This window comes from Mustela putorius, unplaced genomic scaffold (genome assembly GCF_011764305.1).
Source record: "Mustela putorius furo isolate JIRA1106 unplaced genomic scaffold, ASM1176430v1.1 tig00000873_pilon_pilon_pilon, whole genome shotgun sequence".
NCBI classification, from domain to species: domain Eukaryota; kingdom Metazoa; phylum Chordata; class Mammalia; order Carnivora; family Mustelidae; genus Mustela; species Mustela putorius.
In genome coordinates this window covers 4,615,261-4,642,674 of record NW_025421504.1, presented here as the reverse complement: position 1 = coordinate 4,642,674, position 27,414 = coordinate 4,615,261, and the positions used below count along the sequence as shown (strand labels likewise).

The window sequence follows — 27,414 nt, the reverse complement described above, 5'->3', positions numbered from 1 at the left end:
TTTGAGTTCACTGTACTGAGTTAGCTTTATTCCAGCAAATACAAAATATTTATAAGAATTTCGCAGGTTCTCTCCTCACCAGACCCTCCCGAATTCCGTTTGCTGTGAGCTTTCGTGCTAATGGAACAGAAACGGCCTGTGCAGCACGGAGGAACCGCTGTCTCCCCCCGTCCCACGTTGGCGGACCCCAGGAGCCTACGGAGTCCCCGAGCTGTCCCAGACACCGTCCCCATCAGGCCATTTTGGGGTTTTCCGGCGTGCTGTCTGTGGAAAGGCCCTTTCCCTGCACACATGGCTGTCTTCTCCCGAAGACCTTCATCTCCCTTATAGGCGGGCACCATGTTGCATCTTTGATGTCTCTCTCTAGCAGGGGCACAGTGCTGGGTGTGTTATAAACACTCAAACGAGCCTCCCTTCCTTAAGTGGGAAGTCCGTGTCATGCTTAAATGGGAGGGGCTCTTCGCGGGTCCCAGCTCTGAGGGCACTGATCAGTTCCAGCACGGAAGGTGGGTGTTGAGGGGTTGAGTTAGGGTTTTTGCTAAAAGCACGCTCCGAGCCTGGGACAGGCAGCAGCTGGCATCCCTGGGCACAGTGCCCCTCCCCCCCACCTGCCCGCACCTGGTGTGGAAAGGATTCGGGGGCGCCGTGCAGAAGATGGGTAACAGGTCCTGCTGCCTGGGTGTCCAGCCTAACAACGCTGCCCCCTCATTCTGCCTCAGAAGGCTTTCTGGAAGCCTCCGGAACTGCGGGGAGCATTCTCTTAGCAAATGCGTCTAACCCTGATGACCGTGATCCTGATTCCTATAAAAGGAGGACTAAGCTGTGGGAACTGCACCATCAGTGCCATCCACCTCTACAGCTATGTCTGGGGGAGGGAAGGAGCCTGTGGACGTCTGCATGGGAGGGCCCGGACCTCGCCGGACGAAGGCCATCTACATGTCGTAGAGCCGGAGCTGCTCCTGCACATCGCCAGCGGACATCTCCCCGAATGTCTCCTTGTTGTCCTGCATGAGCTTGAAGATGGCTGCCAGCTGCTCCTTCTGCACTCTGTGGGGAAGAGAGGACAGAGAGAGAGGAGAAAGGTGCTCCGAGCCCAGGGTGGCAGGGGCGCTGGGGGCCCTGCTCTATCCGCTACTGCTGAGTCTGCTTTCCAGGACAAGAAGAGAATCAAACCGCACCAAAACGCACTCAAAGCTCAACGGCCTCAGCTGGAAGGTTCTAAAAGCCGGCTCTAGGTCTTGGGTGTTCACTGCAGGTCTGGGGACGCGAGTGACTGTGTGGGTTCCGGTGCCCCTGTTTCCCCTTGGGACCCCTTTGAGCATTGACCTCGCACGTCGGGGGAGGTAACGAGGAGAGGCCCGTTCTGTTAGGTGGCCGGAGAGCGAGCCCCCGAAGAAACAGGTTAGCGACAGCCTCAGTTTAGAGGGATGAGGACAAAGACCATGGCCGACCGAGACGGAGGGGGCGCACGTGGAGGGGCCCATGGGGGCTGACTCAGAGCTGGCATGGGGTCTCAGCAGGGGACTCAGTAGGGGAAGGGGCTCAGCACCTTTTCCTTTCCCTGATTTGCGCAGATACCTTATGGCCAGCGGGGGCCCTGCCTCTCCTGCCATAGACCGGCCCGCACAGGCTGGGCCGCTGGGACTGACCAGCTGCTGTCTTTGTGAGGCTCCGCCACACCATCTGACTGGCACAGGGCAACTCCCAGGAGGGCAAACATTTGGAAAGGGTGGGGCAAGACTTCCTCAGAGAGCAGGTTCCCGTCCCCGTGCCGGCTGTTTGCACGGCTGGAGTCTGTCTTCTGCGTTATCTCTGGGGCCACCACACCCTGCTCCTGGGCCCTCTCAGCCTCTCCCTGCAGCTGGCAATGCCACAGACACGGGCAGGTCCCACGTGGCTGGGCTCTGGCACAACCTCCGGCCACCCAGCACCCAGAAGGCTGCCTGGGGCCGGACTGGGGTCTGAGCATCTGGTCTTACACGTGCGTCTCAATAGATTTCCTTCTGTGGGAACCCCATGTCTCCCATCCAGAAGTTGGTTTTCTGGCTACAGCAGCATCTAGAAACTCAAACATTGAAGTCCCAAACCCGAGCCTCTCTTTGTCACCCCGCGAATGTGCTTTCTACAGTCTGTTTTCCCATCTGGAGGAGAAGGAGCCTGCCATAGGTGTTTGGTACCCCACCGTCCGAAGACAGCACTGAGAACTGAAAGCGTGTGTGTTGAGCTCCTTGGATGAAATCAGCATCTCCCCATCCCGGGCGACCACAGATTCCCAGATATTTTTGGTGGTTGTGGTGTTTGGGCACTTTTAACAGGAGTGGATCTATGGCTTGGACTAGGCTAGAGAGCAAGAGGCATTCAAAGTGAGAGAGAGCTCAAATTTTAATGGGTTCAAAAGGAGATTATTTTTTTTTAAACAAAGCAAAACTGAAAAAACACACAGTAACCGAGATCATCTACTCCAAGTTTATTGGGCTGAACAAAGGCCGAATGCACAGATCCAAGCCATCAGGAGTATGTGAGGCCTGGTGCCTACAAGGCCCTGGCAGGAAGAGTCCAGACAACTAACTAGTTAGATAACTAACCTGGAGGGAGTCACCTACTTACTGGATCCGTAAGATCCCAGCCTGGGCAGGGCCGTTCTTACTGCTGTGTGGGGACATGTGTGCCACCAAGCGTACATCTCCTCGTCACACGGCTTAGCGTGGCTTACCCACTATTGCCTGGTCTGCTCTCCGCTCCTAAAACCCAAGCTTTTAGGCCCAGAGGAAGAGGTCACTGGGAATGTAACATTGCCCCAGAGGTCGGCATCCTGGCCTTCCATTAAATGGCAAAAAAGTTCTCTATAAACTTACTGCTTTAAAAAAAAAAAAAAAAAAAAAAGTTTTAACCAACACATCTAAAAACTGCCGATTAGTCTCATATAGTATAAATACTGTCCAGTATAAAACTCCAAGAAACGGATCTGGGACTGATCTCACTATCTGGTGAAATTCTGATCTGTCTAGGACACGTTCTAGGGAACGGCATCGTCCAGAAATCTACTTCAGGCGCACTCTTCCTCCTGCTTCTGCCGAAGGTGGAGATTTGGCTGAGCTGGTAAGAGCGTCAGGGAAAAGGCTTCTGAGCTCCAAGACGGCCGGATTGCAGAGACTAAGGGCAACAGAGATATGGGGCCGGCCCTGGTTCCCTGCTCTGGGACCATCAACATGGCATCCCTCGCCCCCTGCCACCGAGCCGGCCAGCCAGAAAGAGGGAAGTGAGCCCCCAGGGAGAGGACAGTCAGCCACCCCAGAGCCGGCCAAGAGCGCAGGAGCTTGGCCTCGGCTGTCTGGGATGCCTGAGTCTTTCTCGTTTTGGCTCCAGTGAAGGAGAAGGCCAGTAGACGGTAGGGGAGGCACCGGAATGCAGCTACAATGGTTTTGCAATGACAAGGTGACAAGGGACATCACAGATGTGAAGGGTCAGTGGAGAGCGGGGTTCCGCGTTAGGAAAGACCAAAGTCTACAAAACCCTGGCTTAACCAAGCAATCCACACCAACTGGGAGGAACACCTCTACCCGGGGTGGGGCGGGGGGCAAGGTACTCCCAGCACCTTCCCCGCCGAGGGGCAGGTCCTGATGGAGGGTCTGGGTCCCCGCGGATTTAGGCCGGCCAGAGCCTGTACGGCTCTGCTCTGGGGATTTCCATTTTAACTCTCAAGCTTTTTAGATGCCAAAAGGAAAAGCCTTTAGCAGGAGGCTAAGGATAACTTCATTATTCTTCGGTTCTGTAAAGAGAAATAGGGAGAAAAGATCATTTATTTTACTTCTTCCATCTAACAAGTATTGTGGGGGAGGACACGGGACACACGGATGAGGAGGAGGATGTTTGGGATTGCAGATGCTGGACACTGGTTTCTCGGTCACGGGGCAGTTGGCTTCTTGTCACCTGCAGTAGGACACTCTGTTCCCCAGAGCTGGCCTGACTCAGCACAGGACCTCAGCAGCCTGCCACACCCCATTCTGAGTCTGGAGTCCATGAACTACTGTTGAGTTAGGTCAGGCGGTTGCTGTCTCTGGGCAGGACAGGCCCTTTCTCTGGGCTGGTGGGCAGGGCAGACTCCAGGTCAGACACTGGGCGCTTCTGATTTCTGGCTCTGTGCTTTACTGGGCCCATCCTGTCAAGTTTGACTACTCCCTATTCCTGCCAGCAGGGTTTTGTCCCCGCTGGGGAAACTGACACCCTAGGATGGACGTCCACCTTTTCTAAATGACACCCAGCAGCACACGGACTCATCAAGGGATGGCAGGGGATCCGATTTTGTTCCTCTGGCGCCCTCTCCTGGAGGTCAGAGTCTCGCGTGTTTCTAGACCTTAACACTGGCCAAGCCTTGGCCGACTCAGCAGGTTGCAGAGGCCAGGATATCCCACAGCCTGGGTTCCCCCCCCCCCCTGCCTCTTCCCCACCCCCTGCCTGTGATGCAGTTCAAAACACCTCCACCACAGTCATGTCCCCCTCCAGAAAGGTCAGGACATTCTGAGGACCTTCAGAATGGGAGTGGGAGCTGGGGTCCCAGGTTCCTGCGTATCAGAGCCTTCCTGGTCTACACTTTCCTCTGGACCAGAAGGTGGGGAGAACAGATGGCGTACAAGCACAGGAGTGGGCAGGGGAGCTTCTTCTTTTTCCTGCCAAGCTCACTAGCTTCCCAAGCTCTGAGAGCCGGAGGAGCCGTCAGCAGCCGGCAAGCCCACTGTCCCGTCCACGCTCGGAAGCTGGATGTGGCCCCTCCCAGAGAGACTGCGGTGGGAACGCACACCCCCGCCAGCCAGGCATGGCAAGGCGAAGGGGGCCCTGAGCCCCAGGAGAAGCCCCGAAGGAGGGGACAGAACACGCTCTTCCCTGGGCGGCGACAGGCTCTGGATTCGCAAACCCGACCGTGTTCAGCCCCTCGGGCAGAAGGAAGCTGACCTGCGAGCGAGTCCAAGGATGGGAATGTCCATTTAAACACGCAGAGGAACGATCTGGGGTCTTGATTTTAGTCCCGCTTCCTAAGTGCTATGCCCTGAAAATTTATGAAGTGAGGCTTTAGGGGATGCGGGATCACGTGACCACTGAGTCCCCGGGCTCAGCCTACTGCTGCTCTGTTGGCTGAGTTGAGAAGTTTTTAAAGTCAGGGATTTGCGGCATTTACTTGCAACTCAGCTGGGACCCAGAATGCCAGGAGAGGAATTAGAAACAGGCAGCGTTTGGTCGGAAAGAATCTGACAGGCAAAGAAGAGAGCACACTTCGCTGGCCTGTGGTTTCAGTGTTGGACGGTAACAGACGGATTGTTTCCACACTGGAATTCCAGGGCGGTGTCCTACCCACAGCTGGGACCAGAACGCACTTGCACCCGCCGCCGGCGCTCCCGGGCCACACGGGAACGAGCGTGCTGTCAGTGGAGACAAGGAGCCCAGGCGCCAGCCTCTGCAACCCCAAGCATCACCACAAGAGGGACGGAAGCGGCTGCAGGAGAGGTGTGGTCAAGCAGCCCCATGCAGTGCCACGTGGGCTGGCCGCGTGCAGGGGCAGGAGGCGGCAGGCAGGCAGGCAGGCGGCACAGGCAGATGCGTCCAACAGCCGCGGGGAGCATGCTGGGAAGGGCAGGCATGAGGATGGACATGAACTCCAGCTGCACCCGGTGAGGATGGCACCACACGGAGCGAGGACTGTGTTTAAGGGCCATGGCGTGCACCGGCCCCTCCTCCACTTGGGCCACAGCCTCCTTCACCCCGAGAGAAGCCCCGGGGCACAGTCTCCACCTCACGGAATAGCCAAATGTCAATCGGTGCGTGAGAAGCCCTCCCCACAGGACCCCTCAGGAAAGAGCCCCGTGGCTGATGGAGTCTGCTGTCTAAACACAACAGAGGACAGACTTTCCCTCCCTCTTCCCGCAGTCCTGGCTCAGAGCTCAGGGTCGGCGGCATCCGACCCCGCAGCCTAAGGCCTGGCATCCGTTCCCTGTCCTTCCTGTTTCAGTGGCTCCTCACAGCCACAGGGAGCACCTGCCCGAGCCCTGGGAATCAGGCCTGTCCCGGCCACAGCTCCGTCCACGGGGACCTCTGCGGGACCTCAAGTGCACCCCGCCCTCCCTATTCTTAATCCAGGGGCCACACACGTTTCCTGTAAAGGGCCCGATACTGACTCTTCTGGGCCCTGTGGCTCACGTGGTCTCTGTTGCAACGACTCGCCCTGGCCACAGGGGCGTGGAAGCCTGCACAGACCACAGGAAACGGAAAGAGTGGCCGTGCTGCGGTCACACTGAGCTTACCGACCAGGACTGCACCCGGCCACCCCTTCCTCTGCCCCGGAAAACCTGCCTGTCCCACCACTCAGGAGCACAGGGTTCTTTTTTGTTTTTTTGTCTTTCTTCTTATGGCAGGACAGAGCGGCAGGGCGACACCCAGAGGTTCCCGAGGGGGACGACAGTTCGGCCCCAGCCTCACAAGGGGGCGCTAGCTCCCCACCAGCGGGTCCTCGAGGCCCACGGGGGACTTAGGTCCCCTGGGCTCCCAGAACCCTGCAGCCCTGGGAGCAGGGGCTGGGTCACAGGGCGCCCCACCCCGTGCTGGTGCCCGGAATGTACCAACTGGTTAATGAAGGTGGCGGAGGAGGGGAGGTTTAGACTCGGTCAGTCATGTTGGGGACACGTTAACAGACAGGGGGAGGGAAGCATCACTGGTCTAGGGCCTCAGTCTCCTTACCAAAAGGATTTGCAAGAATATGTGTGGCTCAGGACCTAAGGAACTTGCTACAGGGAAGTGAGGTCAGAGGTCAGCTCAATCCTGAAATATAAAGGCAGCAAAGCGGGTCACACCCAGAAGCAGCGTCACCAGCACCTAGGGGAGGGGCGTGGATCCGCGGGAGGCCACCTTTCCTGCTCCGGGTCTTCCTCAGGCTGGGCCTACGCCGCCACCACCCCTCTGCTCCAGGGGAAGAGCCTTCCAGGCCGGGTTTGGAAGAGCTGGGGACAGCTGGCACAGGGGAATGGGGATTCTCGTGGGCAGAACGGCTTCTGACCTTGGAGGGACCCCGAGTGCCGTGGCCAGCCGCAATGAACGGCTGTTGGAGTTCTGCATTCGAATACGCCCTCCTGCCGCCTGTGACCCTGGCAGCCCAGCCTGGGTTCCTGTTTCGATTCCCGCTTGAACCGAAGCGCACCAGGCCCCAGGCCGGCTGGCAGCGTGCAGGAGACAGCTGGGCTGGGGGTCTGAGCACTGCTTCTCTCCCCAGCTGTCCTGCTGCTTCCAGAGCGTTCCTTAGCACCCTGGCGGGATGGAGGGAGGCCCGCGGGTGCGCAGTGGGTGTCCGGCGGGGGCGGAGGGGCCCCAGTTCTAAAACTGAGAAGCTAGGCAGCTGCCATTGTGTGGGAGCCCCGTGGAGCAGAACAGATGCAGACGGACCTCAGACGCTGGGCAGGAGGGGTGGGAGGGAGGGGGAGGGGGGCTGCCAAGTGGATGAGCGGGAAGAATCGCCCGGTCTCAAGTGATCGATGGGTTTTGTCAGGAACTCGCCCTGGGAGGGAAGGGCCGGCCGCTCGGCCTCTCGATTTTCCCTTCTGAGTGGGAGAGAGGCGGGCGGAAGAGGGGCTCAGCCGCCCTCCCCTCCTCCCCCCACCCCCGGAGCACCCCAAGGGGACTATCTGAGGACAGCCAGGACAGGAAAGAACCCCTAAACCAAAAGTGGGGGCATGGCAGCGGCTGGGGCAGCGGCTTGCTGCAGGCTCGCCCCCTCAGCTCTCCCCCTGCACCGCGTGACCGTGACCGTGACCGAAGAGGAAAGTGCTCGGCGGCCCTACCTCTGCTCCTCCTCCAGCTCCTCTTTGGTCATCATCTTCTTGTACTGGTTTCCCCGCAGCTTCCCAGGGCTGTATTTAAAGGAGAAGACCTCTCCCCCTGCAGAGAGGAGATGGCGTCAGAGGCAGCGGGAGGGTCTGAGTGCTAGGCGGCTTCCCCCAGACTCAGGGTCCCCTTCCCCTTTTGTTAGTTTCAAAAGGGCCATCTCGCCCAGAGGGGGTCTCACCGCCCTCCCCCCCGCCCCGGCCCCGTCCACCCCAGTGCCCGCACAGGTGCTGCCAGGCCTCAGAGAGGGCGGTGGCAACTTTTCTTCTCGCCTGACAGGGCTTCCTCCCACAGCCTTTCTGTGAAATCCCACGGCCACTGAGAAACTCCAAATGGGGATCCGGAGACAAAATTGTAACAGCTGGGGAGAAACCAGTCCCCCTCCTTAAACAGCACAGCTCCGTCCTCCCAATGATGGCTCCTTTCCCACACACCGTCCTGAGCTGTCCACAGGTCTGTCTGGCTGTCCCTCTCCAGCGAAGGCTCCCGCCGAGCTGCTGCCTGCGAGGATGGTCCACCCTCGTCTTTGAGGCCCCCCCACTACTGCTGGGCGACTCACACCAGAGGGAGCAGGCTGGGCCAGGGTGCTGGGCTCCCTGCCTCTCCTCCAGCAGGAGGGTGCCTGGGACAGACAGCACAGGGACTCCCAAGCCTCCTGCTGGGGTCCTCCAGCTCCAGGGCCTGGGGCTGCCCGCCAGTGATTAGAAATCTGGAACAACGCATCCAGCCCACGGTAGGACCTGAGAGTGTTGTGGCATTTCCACACCGTCTTGAATTCGGGCATCAAAACTGGTTTTGGGTGGGTGTGCTAGGATCTGCCAGCCCCTGAGGGCAGACTCCTAGCTGCCTTAGAACAAACAAACCATCTCGAGGCCTGATGAGGGCACATCAGAGGTCTGGGCAGAGGGAGGCAGGACCGTGAGACAGGGAGCAAGGGCAAGTGCTGGGCACACGGGCGCGGGCTGCAGGACAGAAGAGGAAAGTGCCCCCAGAGCATCGCCCTGGGCTGAGCATCAGGGAGGAGACAGCCCCTTGGAAGCGAGGCCCGGCAGGTGTAGGGCACACAGCCCCAGCCGCCCCTCACAGAATGACCTGTCTTGTCTAATTCCCATGAAGGTGTAAAGAAAGGAGCATGGGAAATGCGGAGGCCAGCAAATCGCCCTCCCGTGCAGGCGCAGACCTTTTCAGTTCTGTTCTGGAGAGTTTACCGCTCTGTCACTCCAGTGCCAGGAATCTCCAGTGCTGGAAAATCTCAAATCTCACCCTGGCCTCCTGCTGGCGGCTGTCCGGCTTGATCAGGCAGGCTGACGGGGGTGGGGGTGGGGATGCCTGGGCCCGTCGGATTCAGCTGCTCTCTGGGCTGAGGGAGGAAGGTTCTGGATGCAAATTCCGAACCCAAATGTTACGTGGTGGGGACCGTGTTCTCTCCAAACCCTCGCGGAGGAGAAGGCTGGCCGGCTCCACCGTCCTCTCTCACGGCCCCTTCATCCCGGCCAACTGCCCAGAGAGCAAGGCTGAAGCCTTGCCTTGGGAAGAAGTTACTGCATTTGCACAAGGATTCCTTTGCTCTTTGTTCTTTCTGCAAATATTTAGTGAGCGCTGTGCTCGCAGCAAATAAAACGTACAGCAAGTAAAGAGAAGTCAGATACAGTTGGAAGTCGGTCGTGAGTGCTCTGCAGAAACGACATGGTGTGGGAGGGAGGGGGCTGCCTGGAAGATTCTCTGGGGGCGGGGGTGGCATCAGGAAAGGTTTTATGGAAGGTAGTTGAGGGGGTGCCATGAGTTGAAGCCTGCGGTGTCTGGGGAGACAGATCTAGCAAAGCAAGGAGGCCGATGGCACTGGGTGGCAGAGAGAGGGGCCAGGACATGGGGGGGTGGGCAGGGCAGGACATCATGGAGGGGAGGGGCCAGGACATCATTGGGGGAGGGGCTTGGTTCTTCCTCTGGGTGGATTAGGGGCCTGGCCCAGAAACAGAGGACTCTCTCCCCATCCCTCCCCACTGGGGACCCCAGCCCCCCGCTGGCCGGCTCTTCCTCCAGGCTGAGCTCTGCTCAGGTTGACAAGTAAAGGCTGGAAAGTTCCATTCCTTGTGGGTCCATAGAACCGGGAGCTTCCAGCAGCACCGGTATGGGCTGTCTGCATCTGGGGATCTGGGCACTTTGCTGAGTGAGTCAGAGCTGCTGTCTGAGGGGCCTGAGTCCTTGAGGATCAGGAAAGCCCCCGAAAGCCTGCCTGAGGGGCGTAATCCCACAGAGGCTGCCGTCTCAGAATGAGCTCACAGCCGACCCTAGATTCCGGATCTCAGAAAGAGGCAACAGAGAAAGAAAACCAATTAGCTTCAACATCAAGGTCATTGTGTTGCTATGTTTTAGAAACATAAAACATAAAAAATTCTGCCAGCTGGGTACGACTCAAGGTTTCCATTTATGGGGCAGGTCTGATTAGTCTCCTGTTTTCGGGCTCAGGCAGAACAAACAACTAGAAAAGGCTTTCACTTAATCACATCGTATGTGGTGGACCCAGGGATAACAGTCACATCCAATTTTGCTGGCCCAGAGGTTTCGATGGGAGGGCCCCCTGGGAGCAGGACTTCCTCCTGCAGCTTTCTGTGAATCACCAGGTCGCTTAGGGAGGGCCTCTGAGCGGCACTAATCAATTAGCCTGAGAGCTGAGCGGCTCACTGCAGAGGGGCTGGGGGCTGGTCCTCTTTTCCTCTGACAGCTGCGGCCATAAACCTCGCCTCCCGCCCCTCCCTCGCCTTGTCAGAGCTGCCAGGAAGACACTGGGGGATGGGGGGTCTCCTGGGGGCAGCAGTCAGAGAAGGGGGAGGGCTCCTGACGAGGCACAGGGCTGGGTGTGAGGCTGGTGAGCCTCCCCTCGTTCTAGCCTGGGGCATCTGGCAGCCTTGGCTCTGGTCCCTGTTGGTGTCCCCAAGTCACTAACAGGATGCCGACTTTTGGCATCCCTGCAGGTGCCTGCGGCCACCCAGACAGGGACAGACGCCAGGGCCACAGTCCCACGCATCTCTAACCTACAGATGATGGAGGAGAACCAAAAGCTCTGGGGAGAGCAGGAGAGCAGGCTCCCTCACCACCGGCCTGCGCAGCTGCCTGCCCTTCCGTTCTCCTCTGAGGCAGTACTGACAAGCCGCAGCCCCATGGGGCCTCAGGGGGGAGCTGTGGGGCCCCCAGCACTGCCCTGCTGCGGGCCACACGCCCACGCCAGCCGTGGTCAGGGCATTCCTGCAACCCTCTCTTTCCACTGCCCCTGCCAGCAGTGAAAGTCACAGCAACAGTCTCACTTTTTAAAAAAATGATGAATATTTCAAACACAAAAAATAAAAATAAATAATAATAATAATAATAATAATAATAAATAAAAGGAAAAGGAAAAAAAAGAAAGAAAAGGGGTGCCTGGGTGGCTCAGTTGTTAAGCATCTGCCTTCAGCTGTGGTCATGATCCCCGGATGCTGGGATCAAGCCCCGCATGGGGCTCCCTGCTCTGCGGGAAGCCTGCTTCCCCCCCTTTTTTTTCCCCTGCGTGTGTTCCCTCTCTCACTGTCTCTCTCTGTCAAATAAAAAAGAAAAAAGAAACAAACGTACACAAAAGGCCAAGTAATAAGTCCCCCAGACTTAACAAATGTTGACATGTTGGTTCTGTTCATTGTTCGTTTGTGTGTTTTTAAAGAAACAAAACACGACGGCCCAGCAGAGACCCAGACCATGTGTGGTTGTGTCTCTGTCTGTCCGGGGGACTGGCCCCCGGGGGTGCCCAGGGCAAGCCCACCGCCGTCCACCCAGTCAGGTTTGAATCTGGCCAGTGTTTTAAATGCTCCCGGTCACTCCCGCTCCCTTCTCCTGGCGGGCGGGTGTCTGATGGTGGGGAGGTCCTGCCAGTCAGCTTGTCACGGGGCAGAACGCGTGGGCAGCGGCCCTGTGAGTGGCTTTCGCCTCCATCAGATGGAAGGGGAGACGTCTGTCGTCTGAAGTGCTCGAGCAATGATGGGACGGGCGCTGGGGGGCAGGGCAGGGTCAGGGTGCTTGGTTTACTGGCGAGATGGGCCTTCCAGAGCCTGAGACAGCTCACAGTTCAGAGACAGGAAGGTGGGGACAGAAAGAGGAAAGGTGACCGGGCCGGGGTGGGGGGTGGGTACGCCCTGCAGGCCGGGTCCCACTCACCCTCTTCTTCCTCAGGCCCTGCTTGGGGTGGGCTGTCCCCGCCATCCTCCTCCTGCTCTGGTTCCTCTTCCTCCTGCAAGGCAAGGAGAGAGTCAGCCCCGGGCACCCGGAGGAGCAGGAGACGGTCCCTCTGATGCGTCCTGCAGGTGCCTGATTCCTTGGTGAAAGCCACCTGACCGGGGTTGGGGGTGGCAACGGTCACCCTTGGGGAGAGGAACCAGTGGAATCCGCACGATCTCTGTGTAAACACCCCCCGAGTGGCCAAGATGACGACGGGGAGGCTGTGGGTGGAGGAGCTACGCTTTTGACCATTGAACCTCAGTCCCTCTGCCCTTTCTGCGTGGGTGCCTGTCAAAGCGTCTGGAGGCCGTCCAGGTCATGGGATGGGACTCCCACCCACGCTCCGCCCCCGACCCTGCGCCAGTGAGAACAAAAGGCACCAGAGGAAGGCTGGCGGGCCATCTGCAGCCCGGGGCCAGGCTGGGCCATCACAGGGGAGCGGCGCTCGTGGGCGCAGACTCCGTCTCTGCCTCCTGGCACCTCGTTTGTACCCCTAAGAGGCTCAGCATCCATCTTCCCCAAACTGGAGCTCCACCTCCTTCAGGGCCGGCGCTCTCCCACGAAAGGACTCAATAAACAGATGGCTGGAAGGAGTGTCCCAAGATGGCCTTCTTGGGAGGAAGGAGTGACTTCAACCTGCAGGAATGCTGGGGGGGCGCGGCGGGACAGGGACGCACGGATTCTCCAGCTATAGGGAATTTAGGGTCCGCGCGGCCCAGGGAACCGTGATGGGAAGCGGGCGGGCAAACACGGACAGACCCGCAGGTTCAGCGAGGGAAGCACACACAGGAGGGAGCCGCCCACAGCCGGTGGAGACAGCAGCACGCCTGGGCCTTTGGGACTCGGCTCCCAGAGCAGGAGCCTGGAGTGGCCCGCAGCAGGCTCGCTCACAAAACAGTGAGCGAAGCAGCCAGTCACAAGTAGCAAACCCTGAAAGGCCTTGAGTTTTCTGGGACTTTCTCGCTCTCTGGACCCCACAAAATGCAGCCGGGAGGAGCGGGGCAGGAGGCAGGAGCAGGACTTGTACTTGGCAACAGTGTCCAGCAAACTCAGCACCAGTGAGATGGGAGAGCCACGCTGCCACGAGGGCCGCCGTGATGCCCCCCCGGATTTTGCACAGCAAAGCGTCTTTGTGGCTGCGGGGAGGGGGTCAGGCCTCTCCGGGGGAGGCAGGAAAAGGAGACACCCCTTTGACCCGGCAAACTCACTTCTGGGTATCTGCTCTGGACTGGGAAACCACCTGTCCATGTTTTTATACAAGGGCTCTAATTGTGTGCAGTAGAAAACACAGCAAACTGGAAACAAGGAAATGTTCATCCTTAGAGTGAAATGTCTTACCAGTAAATATATTTGGTTAACGTGTTCACCACGACATTACCAGGCTGAATATATCACAGTGTGCCTGTGCCATGCAGCCCTGTGCTTTAAAAGGAGGCGGCGGTACAAACCGATGTGAGAAAAGCATCAGGTAAATTACCAAGAGGAAAAGCAAGAAGCAGCACGGTGTGAGGGGGACAGTCTTCTTGGTGTAAATACAAAAATGGAAGTGCACACACATGCTCCTAAATGCTAACGAAAGTTTTTCTGGAAGGATGGCAAGGCACTGTTAGCAGTCACTACCTTTGGGAGGCGGAGCTACCATTGGGGGTGGAGCCACCTTGGGGTGGGGCTACCTAGGGGGGAGGGGCGGCCCTTCTCTGTTCATCTGATACATTTCTGTATATTTGGATTTCCTAATAATATGCACGAATATGCATTAATTACTCCTAACATGTTTTTTTTTCTTTAAAGATTTTATTTTATTTATTTGACAGAATCACAAGTAGGCAGAGAGGCAGGTAGAGAGAGAGGAGGAAGCAGGCTCCCTGAGGAGCAGAGAGCCTGATGTGGGGCTCGATCCCAGGACCCTGAGATCATGACCCGAGCCGAAAGCAGAGGCTTTAACCCACTGAGCCACCCATATTTTTAACATGTTTTAAAAATACTACACAAGCTGAACTTGAAATCTGCTGGACTATGAAATCTAATTTCTTTTTTTTAAGGAACAGAAAAGGAAAAAAAAAGAGACAAACAGCCATTAACCCATTCAGGGCTAATAAAGAGAGGAGGTGGATTCTCCCATTACGTGTGCGGGACACCGAGATAAAAGAGAAATAAACGCAGTCCCTTCCATAAGGATGTCATGATGCAGGTGGGAAGACAGCTACACAGTGACTGCCATCCAAGGTGAGAACGTCAAGAGCCGAGGCCAACCCCACCACCCCAAAGGGACACGGTGAAAGCAGACCTGCCAACACTCTCCTGGGGAGACGCTGGTCTATATTTCAATCTTGCACTTGACTTGTCAAGTGTGCTGTTGCTTAAACTGTGGCTGTGATCCCGTTGGCAGGTTGGCAGGTTAGGAAAGCAATTCAGAGGTCGCTACTGATGGATACATTTTATTTTATTTATTTGTTTTGACAGAGAGAGAGAGAGCACAAGCAGGCAGAGCGGCAGGCAGAGGCAGAGGGAGAAGCAGGCTCCGCACTGAGCAGGGAGCCTGACGCGCAGGACTCCATCCCAGGACCCCGGGACCATGACCTGAGCTGAAGGCGGATGCTTCATCGACTGAGCCCCCCAGGAACCCAGCTTCTGATATATATTTTTTTAAATGTGCAACCCACATCTTAGTGTGGTTTTCAGCTTTAAGAATTTCAGAAGCTACAAACATACCAGAAGATGACATTGGAGAGGTTATTTTCATTTTAAATATATTGCTATCGCTCATTCAAATTCGTGTAATTACCACAGTCCGGGGCTAGATATGGCTCCAGCTGATTTTCACAAAATTCAAAAAAAATAGTCACGGCCCGAGGTTCGGCGACTGAGGAATCGCTTTTGTGATTCCAGCCTTTCGATCTTACGACAATCTGACACACACCTGACGACCTGGACGTGACTTCAAGGGAGGCTGACCAGCTCCCCAAGGTGCCCGTGGGAAAGGCCTCCTCCACCAGTGCTTCGGGCGCGCACGAAGATTAAAATGAAAAACTTGGCATTCAAATGTCAGGAAGCTAAGTATAAGAGGAATTTAAATAAGTAAATATTCAACGGATGTGTGCTGTAACTTTGTAGCATTTACACTCCTCAAGTTATTAAAAACTAAAACTGCATGAAGACTTTGGGGGTACCCCTGTATCCCGGAATTAAATGACAGATAAATAGCGCAATGTGTGTGGCAGACGGAGATACTGTTTTATAAAGTTTCTGGTGCGCTGTGTCTTTATATACAGGGATGTAATTTAAAATAGATTTTTTACTGGAGACTTCATGAAGTTTGGAAAGCAGTGTGGGGTTGGCCATGTACTGGTTTCTGTCTGTGCAGAAAACCCCTTCCTTCGGAAGATGCCCCTTGAAGCCCGTGGGCCCGCTGGGCACCAGCTACCTCAGGGCGGCCAGACCCCCTCCCCCAACAGACTGCTCACAGCCTGCTTTGCAAGGCCAGAACAGGTCAAGTCCTTGCGGGAGAGCGCAGCGGCTGAGGGCTGGGCCCTGGGCACCGCAGGCTTGTCCGGGTTACTTGGTGAACTTTAAGATGACATCACCATAATGGAGCGGAGTCCATGATTAAACAAAACACTGTTTATTGCATTTTGCCCTTATTTTATAAAAAATGTGTACCCGACAGCAAAACGGAAGTGCTGATACCGGTCATAGGGTGGGCGAGTCTGGTACCCAGCGCGCTTGGGACAAAGATGGTCGCGCTTCTGGACGTGCGGCCCATCGGCCTCCCTCCAGGGCTCTGCCTCCAGACGGTGACCAGTGTTCATGACCATGAAGGAGGGCGGTGCGGGGCAACCCGGTCGTCAGCAAGGCTGCACCTCTGCCCTTCCCTCCTGCCACACGTCCCGCCTTCCATTCTGCTCTAGCACGGGCAGTTCTGAAGATGTGTTTTCTGGAACACACTGTGTGTCTAAGCAACACAAGAGAGGGGCCCCGAGGGCAGCTCGGGGAGCCTGAAGGGAAAAGCGAGGCTGCAGAAGGGACACTGGGCAGGGAGCCTCGCGGCTTCCGCAGTGACTTGCTGGAGTTTGGTGTGGTTGCGGGGGACTGCGGGGGGCTGGGAAGCAGGGCTCGGAGGAGGGAGATGTTACAAGGGACAAGGCACCTGGGGGGGGGCTGCCGGCAGCTTTAAAATGGGGAGAAATGGGAGGAGACCAGCCTTGTGGGAGCAGAAAGGGGAATGGCGTGGTGAGGGCAGGGTGGGAGGCAGGAGGAAGTCCACGAAGGGGGATCAAAGCGCGGGCGAGAGACGTCAGGCCTCAACTGGGAGGTGAAGGGACTCTGGCCTCCAGCTCAGTGTTTATTGAGTGAATCAGCGAAGGACTGGCTGGCCTGGCTGAAGGCGAGCCCCTGGGGCTCTCGAGGTCTGAATCCCACCCACCCTTGGCTTGCTTCCCCACACTCGATCACTGTGGATTTCTGGTCAGTGCCCTCGGTCCTGAGCGTGCTGCAGAGTACCCTGTGCTGTGGGCTGAACTGGGTCCCTCCCCACACTCACAGGTTGAGCTCCAACCTGCGAGTATCTCAGACTGTGCCTACGTTTGGAGAGCGCGCCTTTGATGAAGGAATTCGGTTAAAATGAGGCTGATGGCGTGGGTAAGCGGGGGAGGTCCCAACTCCATCTCACTGGTGTCCTTTTAAGAGGAAATCTGTAAGAAAGGACCCAGGCGAGAGACACCAGGGGTGTGTGTGCTCATGGAAAGACCCCTTGACACGGCGAGAAGTCGGCACCTGCGTGCCAGGGACAGAGGCTTCGGGGGAGAGCGGCCCTGCCCACATCGGGACCTTGTAGTTCTGGAGAAAAGAAATGTCTGTGTTCCGAGCCGCCCAGTGTGTGGTTCGTTGTTCCGGCAGCCCTAGCAAACCGACACACCAAGCTCTAATGAAAGTGCGTCGGTTTTGAGAAAACCGTGAATTGGCGACGCCCTCTGGGAGTGACAGCCGGTCTCATCCCGGCTGGTCCCCAAGGCAGTCTTGGGCTGGGACCCAACGCCTCATCTCACTGACCAGAGCCCACAGTTTGACTTCACATGTCCCGGGACACGTCTCCAATTCAGCCGTTTCCCCCAGTGGGGGGGATGGCTCGGCGGGGAGAGGCCAAGCACGGGGGCCAGGGGCTCCCAGAGGCCAAGGAGGGAGGCTTCTCGGAGCCAGCGCGAACCTGCAGCTGCACATTGCCATATGGCTGCTCCCGTGATCCGGAACACAGCGCTGAAGCAGAGGAGGGGGACAGAGAGACAGAGAGAGGGACGGAGACCGGGGTGGGGAAGAGGCAGACAGAGAGAGAGAAACAGACATCTTTGTGTCTGCCCGAGAAGATGTTTCTGCCCTGGGGTCTCGCACTCAGGACTCGCTGGGATCCTGGAACTGGGCACCAGAGCTGATTCGGGCTGTGGATACAGGCACCCCCCCCCAACCCGGTTAATCCAGGATGAAATGAGAGGACCGCGGGGCCACTTGCACGGGATGCCTGTCCCTCGCTCCCCTGCCGCAGCCAGCAGAGAGAGCAGGGAGCTCTCAGGGGCCCGTGCACTCCTCCGCAGCCTGGGTCAGGCCCCTCCACTGCAGGGCCCGCGGCGGGGTGCGGGTACGGGGCTCCCTCCTGGCTCCCACCGCAGGCCCAGCGGGTCTGACGGCGCTCTCCCCCCTTCCAGACAGATTCCATTAGGCAATCGGGCTGTTCATCTTCTGCATTCAGAGGGCAGCCGCCGCGGGCGAGCAGAGGGCACAGAGCTGGTGCCAGCTCCCACACCGCCCGCGCTGGATGGGGAGGGCGGGCCAGCAGAGGTCATGGCGGGCTCTCTCCACCCGTGTGTCTCAGCAGCTCAGCCACTGGCGCCTAAGTGACAGCTCCAGGCCAAGGACGTGTGGGCCAGCCCTCTACATCCGTATTTGCAGCTGGATAAGGTACCCCCCACCCCCGCCAAGACAAGGAACTGATGTCTTCTTCTCCTAAAGTGGCCCCTCTCAACTCCTCAGACTTTCTCAGTGGCCACAGCATCGTTGACACTTGGTCACGGCCTGGGAATGGTGATCCACGCCTGCTGCTTCTTCTCCACTTGGACTTCTCAACTGCCCCCACGCTCCACGCTCCTGCCAGTCCCTCAGGGCCCGACAGGGCACCATGTCCTTGACCTCACTCTCCTCCAACTCGCTGGCTCTGAGAACATCTTCGAATGCCAGCTTTATGACTTTTTTTCCTACTAAAACCCTAAAATGACCATTGCCATGCTCAATTCAAATAATCCCCCGCTCTGAGGTTCTCCTGCCTCAGGAAGTTTAGTCCCCAGTGCCTACTGGGAAGTGCTATCCACGGTTGGGGGTGGGGTGGTGGGTGGAAACTTGGGGTCACCTTGGGCACACGGTCTGCCTTCCCCTATTCACCTCTGGGTGCTCCTCCTTCCTCTGTCTGCACAGGCTCCTCTGAGGCCACAGGACCCGGCAAGGATGGTTTTGAGTTCAGTTTTTATCCTGGCCTCGGCAGGCTAAAAAGCTGCCTCGGCAGCTCCACTGGGGGTGGAATGGAAGGGAACTGCTGTACGGAGGGAGGCGGGAAGAGAAGGGCCAAGACCCTCGGCCTGGCACGCGCACACACACACACACACACAGGGCAGTTCTGCTTTTGCTTTATGCCCTGGATTTCCACCTAAGATTGAAGAAGAAGAAAGGTATCTCGTGCTTTTAAAAATATGAGAAAACCACTGATCTAATGTGGCTTTGACCCAAGACAAAACCCTAGCTGATAAAACCTTTGACGCATTGCCAGTTATCCAGTCTCTGTTTGAACACTTCTAGCCTCGGGGAGCTCACCACCTTACAGAGCAGTCTGCCGCTCTGGGGCGCGACACACAGCTCCAGTGCGTGCAGACAAGACGCACGAGGCCTGGGGCGTGAAGAGAAATGGCCTCGGCCTGCTGCCCAGGGTGTGCTACGAGGAGGCAGCATCTGCCTTGTTCCTTCTCTTTGCTGTCCTCGCAGCTGATGCACTCGCCAGCAGGGGCTGGGCTCTGCTGTGTGCTGAGCCTGCTGTGTGCTGAGCCTGCTGTGTGCTGAGCCTGCTAATGCAGCTGGGGCTGTGGCCGTGAACATGGCAGACCTGTTCTCCAGAGCCGACATCCTGCTGCAGCGGACAATGGAGACAAACATAAAAGGTGACCTCAGTGCTGTGAAGAGAGCTAGAGAGAGGGTGGCGTGCTGGAGCAGGGGTCGGCGCACTTCTTGTTTGGAAGCTGCTCAGGGACACAGAGGCTCGCAAGGTGAAGGAAAAGTCGTGTGGAAGTCTAGGCCAGGAAGGGGCTGCCAGGCAGAGCGAAGAGCTAACCCTGGGCTCCAGCTGAGGTGCAGGCCTGGGGAGTCTGAGAGCCTGATCAGTGACGGAGGGGGCACAGGACAACGGGGACTGGAGGCAGGGCTGGCCGCCGGGGCCACACTCAGAGTTTGGAACTTATTCTGCATGTGACGGGAGCCATCGCAGGGCATGGAGCAGGAACCGTGGATGCGGATTCCATGTGATAAAGATGGTGCCTGCAGACGGAGGTGACGGGACTCGCCGATGGAGGGACTTTGGGCCAGAAAATAAGAAAACAAGGATGTTGTGTGGGCTTTCGGCCTAAGCAGCTTTGGGGGGGCCACGGAGGAACTCCAAGCAGATGGTGAAGAACGGTGTGGGCAGGGCAGAGCCAAGGGCATGCATGGTGGGCAGAAGTCAAGAACCCTTAACAGATATGATGGTCTCAGGGGACCTCAGGGGCTCACTGGACAACCACCGGCAGCCAGCCATGTGAGGTCAAGCTCAAGGAGAGCCTGGGCATCATCAGCCACTGATCAGGAGGATGACAGTGGCCAGCGCGTTCTAGAAGACAGGTCTAGAAATGAGCCGTCCACTTGATACGGGCAGGAGCTCTTCCAGCACGGGCAAAGAACAAAGGAAGAATACTGGGGAATTCTGGGGAAGAGGCTGACTCCTGAGGCAGAGCTGGGGGATGGGGTGTAGCCTGTGCCTAGCACACAACGTGCGGGGGGCAGGGAAGAGTGGGGCTGCAGGGCCAAGTTCAACCAGCCAGACTAAAAAGGCCATCCTGGACTCCGACCTCCTATCCCCATTGAGGGCACATTCACCAGCCCTACACACGCTCTCTTGCTCCCATGGCCAAGCATGCCAGATCCAATCCTATCAGATTAACGGTTTTTGGCATTGTTCCTACAAAAGAGGATTTGGAGGGCATCGAAAGCTTCACAAAAAAACAAAAAACAAAACCACCCAGGGGCAGAAACATACCTTCTCCCCTTCTCAGCAAGAATTAGGTGGAATTTTTGTGCCTACGGTTTCATGGGGGGCGGGGGATAAACGGAGATGCCTGAGCACAGGGAGAAGAGCCCGTGGACTGACAAGACCAGAACAAGAGGGGTGAAGGGAAAGGAAACTGCTGTGCTGGGGACCAACCAGGCTGAAGAACTTTGACCAGGACCAACTTTAAGGATCCTTTTTTTTTTTTTTTTAAAAGACTTTACTTATTTATTTGACAAAGAGAGGGATAGAAACCAAAAGTAGGCCAAAAGGCAGGCAGGGGGTGGGGGGAAGCAGGCTCCTCGCTGAGCAGAGAGCCCGATGTGGGGCTCAATCCCAGGACCCCGAGATCATGACCTGAGCCGAAGGCAGAGGCTTAACCCACTGAGCCACCCAGGCACCCCAACTTTAAGGATCTTAGTAGAAGACGGGTGCCCAGGGTTTAAAGTCTCTAAGGTAGCCTCAACCAGGGGCACAGGAACTGGTGAGACTTCAGGAAGAATAAAGATAAGAATGATTTGACCCTGGAGCTGGGTTTACTAATCTTCATAGGACACCACTGCGCTGAAGGGATTTGCTTGTCTCGGGATTGATCTCAGAATCTGAGCCGTTAGTACATCAGCCTCCGGCCAGGAGACACATGAGTAATACCAAGGTCACAGAGCTAGCTTCTTGCTGAGAACATGCCCAGGGTTGTCTCCAGTGAAGGTCAGGTTGGCCAGAGTTAACAATGAACGCAAGGAGTTCTTCCTTGCAAATACTGGAAACAGGTGCGCACACACACACACTCTCTCCCCTGCCAGACACACAGAGGCCACGAAACAGGAGTGGTAATGGGAAAGCCCATGACTGCTAAGAGCTCTAGGACAAATCAGAGATGGTTTGAGTCCAACCCCTTCTACTTGAGGAAACTGAGGCCCAGAGGTTCTTCTCCCAAGTCCTTCAGAGGTAAAAATATTAGGTGAACGGGTACCGTGACTTCTCACACCGGGTTTCCGCTGGACCCGTTAATCTCATCTGTTGTTCCTTAGCCCCCATGGCCAGGAGGACGTGACCGATCCTTCTTCCTCCCACGCTGGAGGGCAGGAAGACAGCATCCCAGACCTCCTTCGTGGCTCGGACCGAGCAGCAAACTACTCTGTCCACATAGAGCACCCCTTCCAGGAGGAGGCTTCTGAACCCCAGCAAAGTCCTGCTTTGTGCACTGTCCCTAACGGCGGCCAAGCGAGCGTGGTCGGACTCAGGTTGTTGCAGAAATGCCTGAGCCGCCAGGGATCGGACATTGCTCAGGAAGCACAGCTACCGCTGGTCTCGGGCCCTCTCAGCCCTCCCACTCGGCGGCTGAGGCCGACCATCCAGGAAAGAACAGGGCTACAGACAGACTGTCTGAAAGGGCGCACTCTCCACGTTTCCCTTCTAACCCTCCCTCTGAAGCTAGGCAGCTTCACTACTTCTAGAAAATTCTAACCGACGGCTACATTTTCTGTGTGCAAACAAGACTATCTCTGGAAGAAAGAACAAAATTGAGCCATTAGGAAAGTCCCTGGACATCTTTCTCACATGAAAAAAAAAAAATTACGAGCCAGAACGACTTCGCATAAAGCACCCTCTTGCGCTTCCAAACACTGAACTCTTGTTCGCAGCTCTGGGCATCGTCCTCTGTCCGGGGATGTTTATGACTGTAATTACTGTGAACACACTGTTTTATGTTCTGCACTTTTCCTTACTTATTTCTACCAACTTGCTAATTAACTCAACGTCCTAATTAATGGACATTTGGAGTATTTCCAGTTTCCTTCCCAGCAAATCACTAGACCTACTACAGATTGAGTGTCTATATCCTCCCCAAATTCCTATGTTGAAGCCCTAAGCCCCAGTGGGATGGTATTTGGAGGCGGGGCCTTTGTTGGTAACTAGGGTGCATGAGGTCCTAAGAGTGAGGTCCCCAGGAAGGGATTATTGTCCTTATAAGAAGAGGAAGAGACCAGAGAGCTCTCTCTCCACCACGTGCCTACACAGCCAGAAAGCGGTTGTCTTGTGAGCCAGGAAACAGGCTCTTACTGGGAACTGAATTGGCTGGTACTTGATCTTGGACTTGCCAACCTCCAGAGCTGCGAGAAATAAATCTGTACTTTTTAAGTCTCCCAGTCTGTGGTATTTTGTTATAGCAGCCCGAGCTGACTGAGACAAGATTCCAAAGTGATATGAACAACTGCCAGATATCTATTTGGCCCTCGACTAGCTGGCTTCTGCGCTTTTGTTAAGAGAACAGAGAGCGGGGCCATGTGGACACCACGAAGGTCGGGACAGATGATGCGGGAGTGGATTCACCGTCTCCTAAACCGTTCCGTGGCCTCTGCAGGGGGTGGGGGGCACAGGGACACGCCTGCGGTGATGACGATGGTGAGGGTAAGGGACACAGCATGGACCCAACAGCAGGATAACTTCAGAAGGTGAACTACGGGGGCGCTTGGGTGGCTCAGTTGGTTAAACGTCTGCCTTTGGCTCGGGTCATGATCTTGGGGTCCTGGGAAAAGGTCCAGGGTCCAGCTGCATAGTGAGGGCAGCCAAAGGAGGCTCAATCAGACCACCACCACCAGAGTGTCTGAAAAGTCAAGCCCTTTCCTGAGAAATTCCCCCACTGGTTTCTTTTTTCCAACACTGTATTTTTTTTTTCACGTATAATTCACATACAGTGTTATAGAAGTTTTAGGTGTACAATATGATGATTCAACAACTCTACATTTCTCAGGGCTCATCAAGATAAGTGTACTCTCCAGCAGTGTGTTTTGGGAAATTCCAACTTACAGAAAAATCAGAAGAATGAAACAATGAACACTCGGACACCCTTCACCTAAATTCACCAGCTCTTAACGTTTTGCCATCTTTCCAGTCTCTCGTGCGTGCATAGATGTGTCACTGTTAGAATCGTGACATGTTGTCCCTCAATGTTTGGGCATGCACCTTCCTTTTTAAAATCTATTTTATTTTATTTTAGAGATTTTATTTGTTTACTTATTTGTCAGAGAGAGAGAGATCCTAAGCGGAGGGAGCAGCAGGCAGTGGCAGGGGGAGAAGCAGACGGAGCTGGGAGCTCGGCCACAAGGGGTTCAATCCCAGCGCCCCGCGATGGTGACCTGAGCCGCAGGCAGATGCTTGCTTAACAGACTGAGCCACTCCGGCCTCCTAGGCATGCATCTTCCTAAGAACAAGGACATGTTTCTAATCACAACACCAGCACCACATGCATGAAATTGAGCATCGATACAATAAAATGATCTCATAAGTCATTCCTTTGAAATACCTCCCAGCTACCTGCAAGATGTTCTTGATAGCTCCTCACCACAGCCCCAATCCAGAATCCAATCAAGGATCAGGCATGGCGTTTGTCTGTCTTGTCTCTTTAGTCTTGAATCTAGATGAGTTTCCCTGCCTCCTCTGTGTGTGGTGACGTCCCTACTCCGTTGCTGAGCAGAGCGAGGACCCGGAGCGCCAAGAAGTCTGAGTTCTGGCACGGATGTAAATCTAGCACTATTCGAGTGACCCTTGACCTTCACCTTGACCATGGTTTGGGAATCCTCTGACATTGCCTTGCTGGAATCCACACCTCCAGTTCGCAAGAAGCCCGGCTATCCTAAGATTGCAGCCTACACATCAGCACCCAAAGGCACAGTTTCCTGGCCTTAAAAGGGACCAGCTCTTATTCGTGACATTGTTGGTCATGATTCTTTGTGAGGGAGGGGCGTGCCTATCATGCTTCCTCAGCTGCCCACCCCTACACTCACCCCTAGGAGACATAACAAGAAAGACCTTCTAACAATACTGCTCTGCCCTCTGCTTGGCCTGCCTGTCCCTGCCGGCGGATCACCCCCCATTTCTTCAGTGGCTGCCCAGTGCCTCAGTCCATTACGCTACTTTGCTTCCCAGCACAGCGGGGCCGCTTCCCCGATGACCCAGGGCCGCTTCCCCGGTGATCCAGAGCCGTGCTGGAAGGCTGCTTCCCTGGGCCCCAGATCCTTTGCAATAATCAGCTTTGTGAGTCAGAGGCAGCAGCTGCCCTGGGCCTCCGGGGCCTGGCAGGGCAGAAAGATGATTGGATCAGAAGAAGTGCCATTAGTTAGGCAAGGTGGCTGCTCTGCAGCCGCCCCACTCCCTCCCACACCCCCTCATTTCCCCAGGGCCCTTCTACCCGCTTTCCAGGCCCAGCAATATGATAATGAGATCTCAAAAAATGCCCCCACCCACCCCACGTCCATATACAGACAATTTCTTAGCGGCTTCTTGCAGGGCTAATCCCACCACCGGGAAGGCAGAGCAGTGGGGGACAGTGGTATGTGTCCCCCCCAGCACCTGACCCCAGGCCTGAGGCACAGCCACAGCCGTTTGCTAGCTGGAGTTGGGGGAAGCTCAGCAACTCAGCAGGGTCTGAACCCACAAGGGCAGGGAAACGGACTTAAACGTAACGCTTACGCTGGGATAATCTCAGGACCGGCTGTCGCACAGGGAGGGGAGACCCAAGCCTCAACTCTCAGAGTCATGTGGCAGCTGCCCTACGTGGGAACCCCTGTGATGGGCTTTGTCCTCTGAGCACCCACTCACCCCCACAGGACAAGCATTTTCCTAATGAGGAAAACTGTCCTCTGGCTGCTCCTGACTGGGGACGCTGAGTCCTGCTCACCAGCTCTGGAACTGCTGAGGACCCCACAGGCCTTGTGCAAAGCTCTCTCAGAAGTGTGTTGTCCAGGGGATCGAGACGCTGACTGAGCGCCACTAAGGGCGGCGTTGCAAACTTCTGTCTAGAATTTGCTGCTGGGGTTTCGAGGGCCCTGTGTAAACCGTGGGAGCAGGGCTGGTTGAGAACTGGGGCTGGCTGAGAAGGGCCCCCACATCTCTCCTAGGCCTAGAAGGCTGGGAGCGCAGGCAGAAGCCCCACCTAACACACCAGCACAGGTCCCCCAAACCCTACCTGCCACTGGCCGGGGAGGTTCGCAAGGGCAGCTGGGCCTCCATTAAGCAGAGTCTCTGTCCTTGGCCCCCGGGGGGACGGGGGAGGGAGGAATATGACAGCCCTCCTCAGGCGTGAGAATCGGCTCTCATGACACAATTAGTCACCCACTTGTCAAACAAAGCGCCTGCTCAGAGGGGTCCCTGCACGCTTAACTTGGCAAAGAGAAGCCACGCCTTGGCCCAGCCTCATGGCCTTCTCCCCTCAAGGGTTCGTTCCCCTGTAAACCACAGTGTCCAGCAAAATTCTAAAGGGCGCTGCAGATACTCTACTGACAGGGCCCCCAAGCAGCCTGCTCGTGGTTTCTACTGTCCCAGCCGTCCTCCCCTGCAGAAGAGGGGCTCGGGAGTAAGAGCAAGGCATTCTGGTCCAGCAGACTCAGGGCCCCAAGTGGTAGCCTGCCGGGGTCGAGGGCGCTGAAATCCTGGCAGTGTGTCTCATGGTGGCCAAGTAGGCTTCAATGTAAAGATCAGCACTGGAAAAAGTGTACGGGGCCGGGGGATGGGCGCACATCTCTCCTGCTGTTCCGAAGCAAGGAAGCAAGGCCTGAGGTCAGGACAGAGCTCAGGGACCGACCGCAGGGACTGGGAGGGGGCAGAAGCAGGAGGGCCGGTTCGGGGGTGCTCAGCGGAGCTTTCACCTTCTCCTCCACTCCCCCCAGGCCTGGCTTATCTGCAAGTCCGGGGCAGAGGTGCCACAGCACGTGTGCAGTTTGACAAGCACCATACAATGACTGCGTTTGTTCAACGCCTCTTCTTTCGGCCCCGCCCTGTGGCTTCCCACCCCGAGACCTCAATGGCTCTGGAGTCTGGATTTCACATTGGTTTAACAGGAAAAATCAGCATTTTTTCCCCTAAGTATGACCATTTCTTCATGATGGAGACAACTCTCATCACCGCAGATCGTGAACATGCACGTGGATCCGGGAACCCGCGGGCCGGAGGGGTGCGGGGCGAGGGGTGGGTGTGACCCGAGCCTGGGAAGGAGGGAGCCGGGACCGGGAAGTGGAGCGCCCGCACCACACACTACACAACTCCCATAGGCTCGGCGCTCGCAGGCACTTGGGAGGGGGAGGGCCACGGCGAGTTTGCTCGGCGGGATCTGCGCTCCTGGGGAACAGTCGGCCCCAGGCAGGGAGCCCGGTCCCCGGCCCCGCCTGAGCTGGGGGGAGGGGGAGGCGGGGCCCGAGGTGGGGAGGGGCACCGAGGAGGGCCGGGTCCGTACCTGCTTGGCCTCGGCGGCCTGCTCCTCCGCCTCCGCCGGCGCCGCCTCTCGCTCCCCCGGCCCCTGGAGCTCCCCGGGGCCCTCCGGCGCGGCCGCCGGCTCTGGGGCGCAGGGAGGTGCGGGGGTCCCGGGGGCCTTGGCCGGGGTCACGGGCTCTGGGCTCGCGGCCGCCCCGCGCCGCACCAGCAGCCAGGCGAGCAGTAGCGCCAGCACCGTGGCCAGCACGGGCAGCGCAGCCAGCAGCTCGGCGGGCGCCTCCATCGCGCCGCGGCCGCCCGAGTGCCCGCCCGCGGGGACCCCGAGGGAGCCCGCCGCGCCCCGCCCGCGCCCCGCCCCAGGGCGGAGCCCCTGCCCGTGCCCCGCCTTCTCGGACCCCCCTTTGCGGGGGTGGGGGTGGGGGTTGGGCTGGGGAGGACACGGGTGCTGGGGGACCCTGACCCCTGCGGCGGCACTCCCGAGGCGGGCCAGTCCCTCCCTGCACCGGGCAGGCCTGACGCTTGCGCTTAAGATTTGTTTTGAAAACCCAGCTCGAAACGCTCTTTCCTCAGGCGCCCTTAGATTACTGTCATTTTCGGCATCATTTCCGCTCTGTACAGAAGGTCCAGCACTTCGGCACCGCAGGCTGGGAGATGCCGAGGCCCCCCACGGCCCGGAAGGCTCGCCTAAACCGTGGCACTGGACTGCCCGTGAGGCGACGAAAGGCAAACGTTAGCCGGCTCGCTCCGGGCCGCTTCCAGACCCGTCTGCAGCATCT

General features: G+C 57.1%; 1 protein-coding gene across 5 annotated transcripts; it reads right to left on the bottom strand.

Annotated features, from left to right (window-relative positions):
- MXRA7 (matrix remodeling associated 7) lies at positions 1–26,985 on the bottom strand. Of its 5 annotated transcripts, none has more exons than XR_006608343.1 (5): positions 26,661–26,985; positions 12,043–12,115; positions 7,821–7,917; positions 4,951–5,044; positions 2,453–3,769 (listed from the first exon to the last, which is right to left on the bottom strand). XR_006608343.1 is itself a non-coding variant. In XM_045085844.1 (5 exons), exons 1-4 carry the CDS (start codon positions 26,919–26,921, stop codon positions 6,774–6,776), a joined length of 465 nt encoding a protein of 154 aa, XP_044941779.1. In that variant the 5' UTR covers positions 26,922–26,985; the 3' UTR covers positions 2,453–3,769; positions 6,727–6,773. The 5 variants fall into 5 exon arrangements, 4 of the variants coding, with proteins under 4 accessions (XP_044941778.1, XP_044941779.1, XP_044941780.1 ...); XM_045085844.1 differs by lacking the exon at positions 4,951–5,044 and adding an exon at positions 6,727–6,807; XM_045085843.1 differs by lacking the exons at positions 2,453–3,769; positions 4,951–5,044 and adding an exon at positions 1–1,047 and having other exon boundaries at positions 26,661–26,984.
- Positions 26,986–27,414: the final 429 nt, after the last annotated feature.

Excerpts from the sequence above, each read along its gene's own strand:
- MXRA7 (XM_045085843.1), bottom strand. The coding sequence starts at position 26,921 with ATGGAGGCGCCCGCCGAGCTGCTGGCTGCGCTGCCCGTGCTGGCCACG. Across the intron at positions 12,116-26,660 it reads AGGCCGCCGAGGCCAAGCAG|GAGGAAGAGGAACCAGAGCA; the intron begins GTACGGACCCGG and ends CTTGCCTTGCAG. Across the intron at positions 7,918-12,042 it reads AGGGCCTGAGGAAGAAGAGG|GGGGAGAGGTCTTCTCCTTT; the intron begins GTGAGTGGGACC and ends TCCTCTCTGCAG.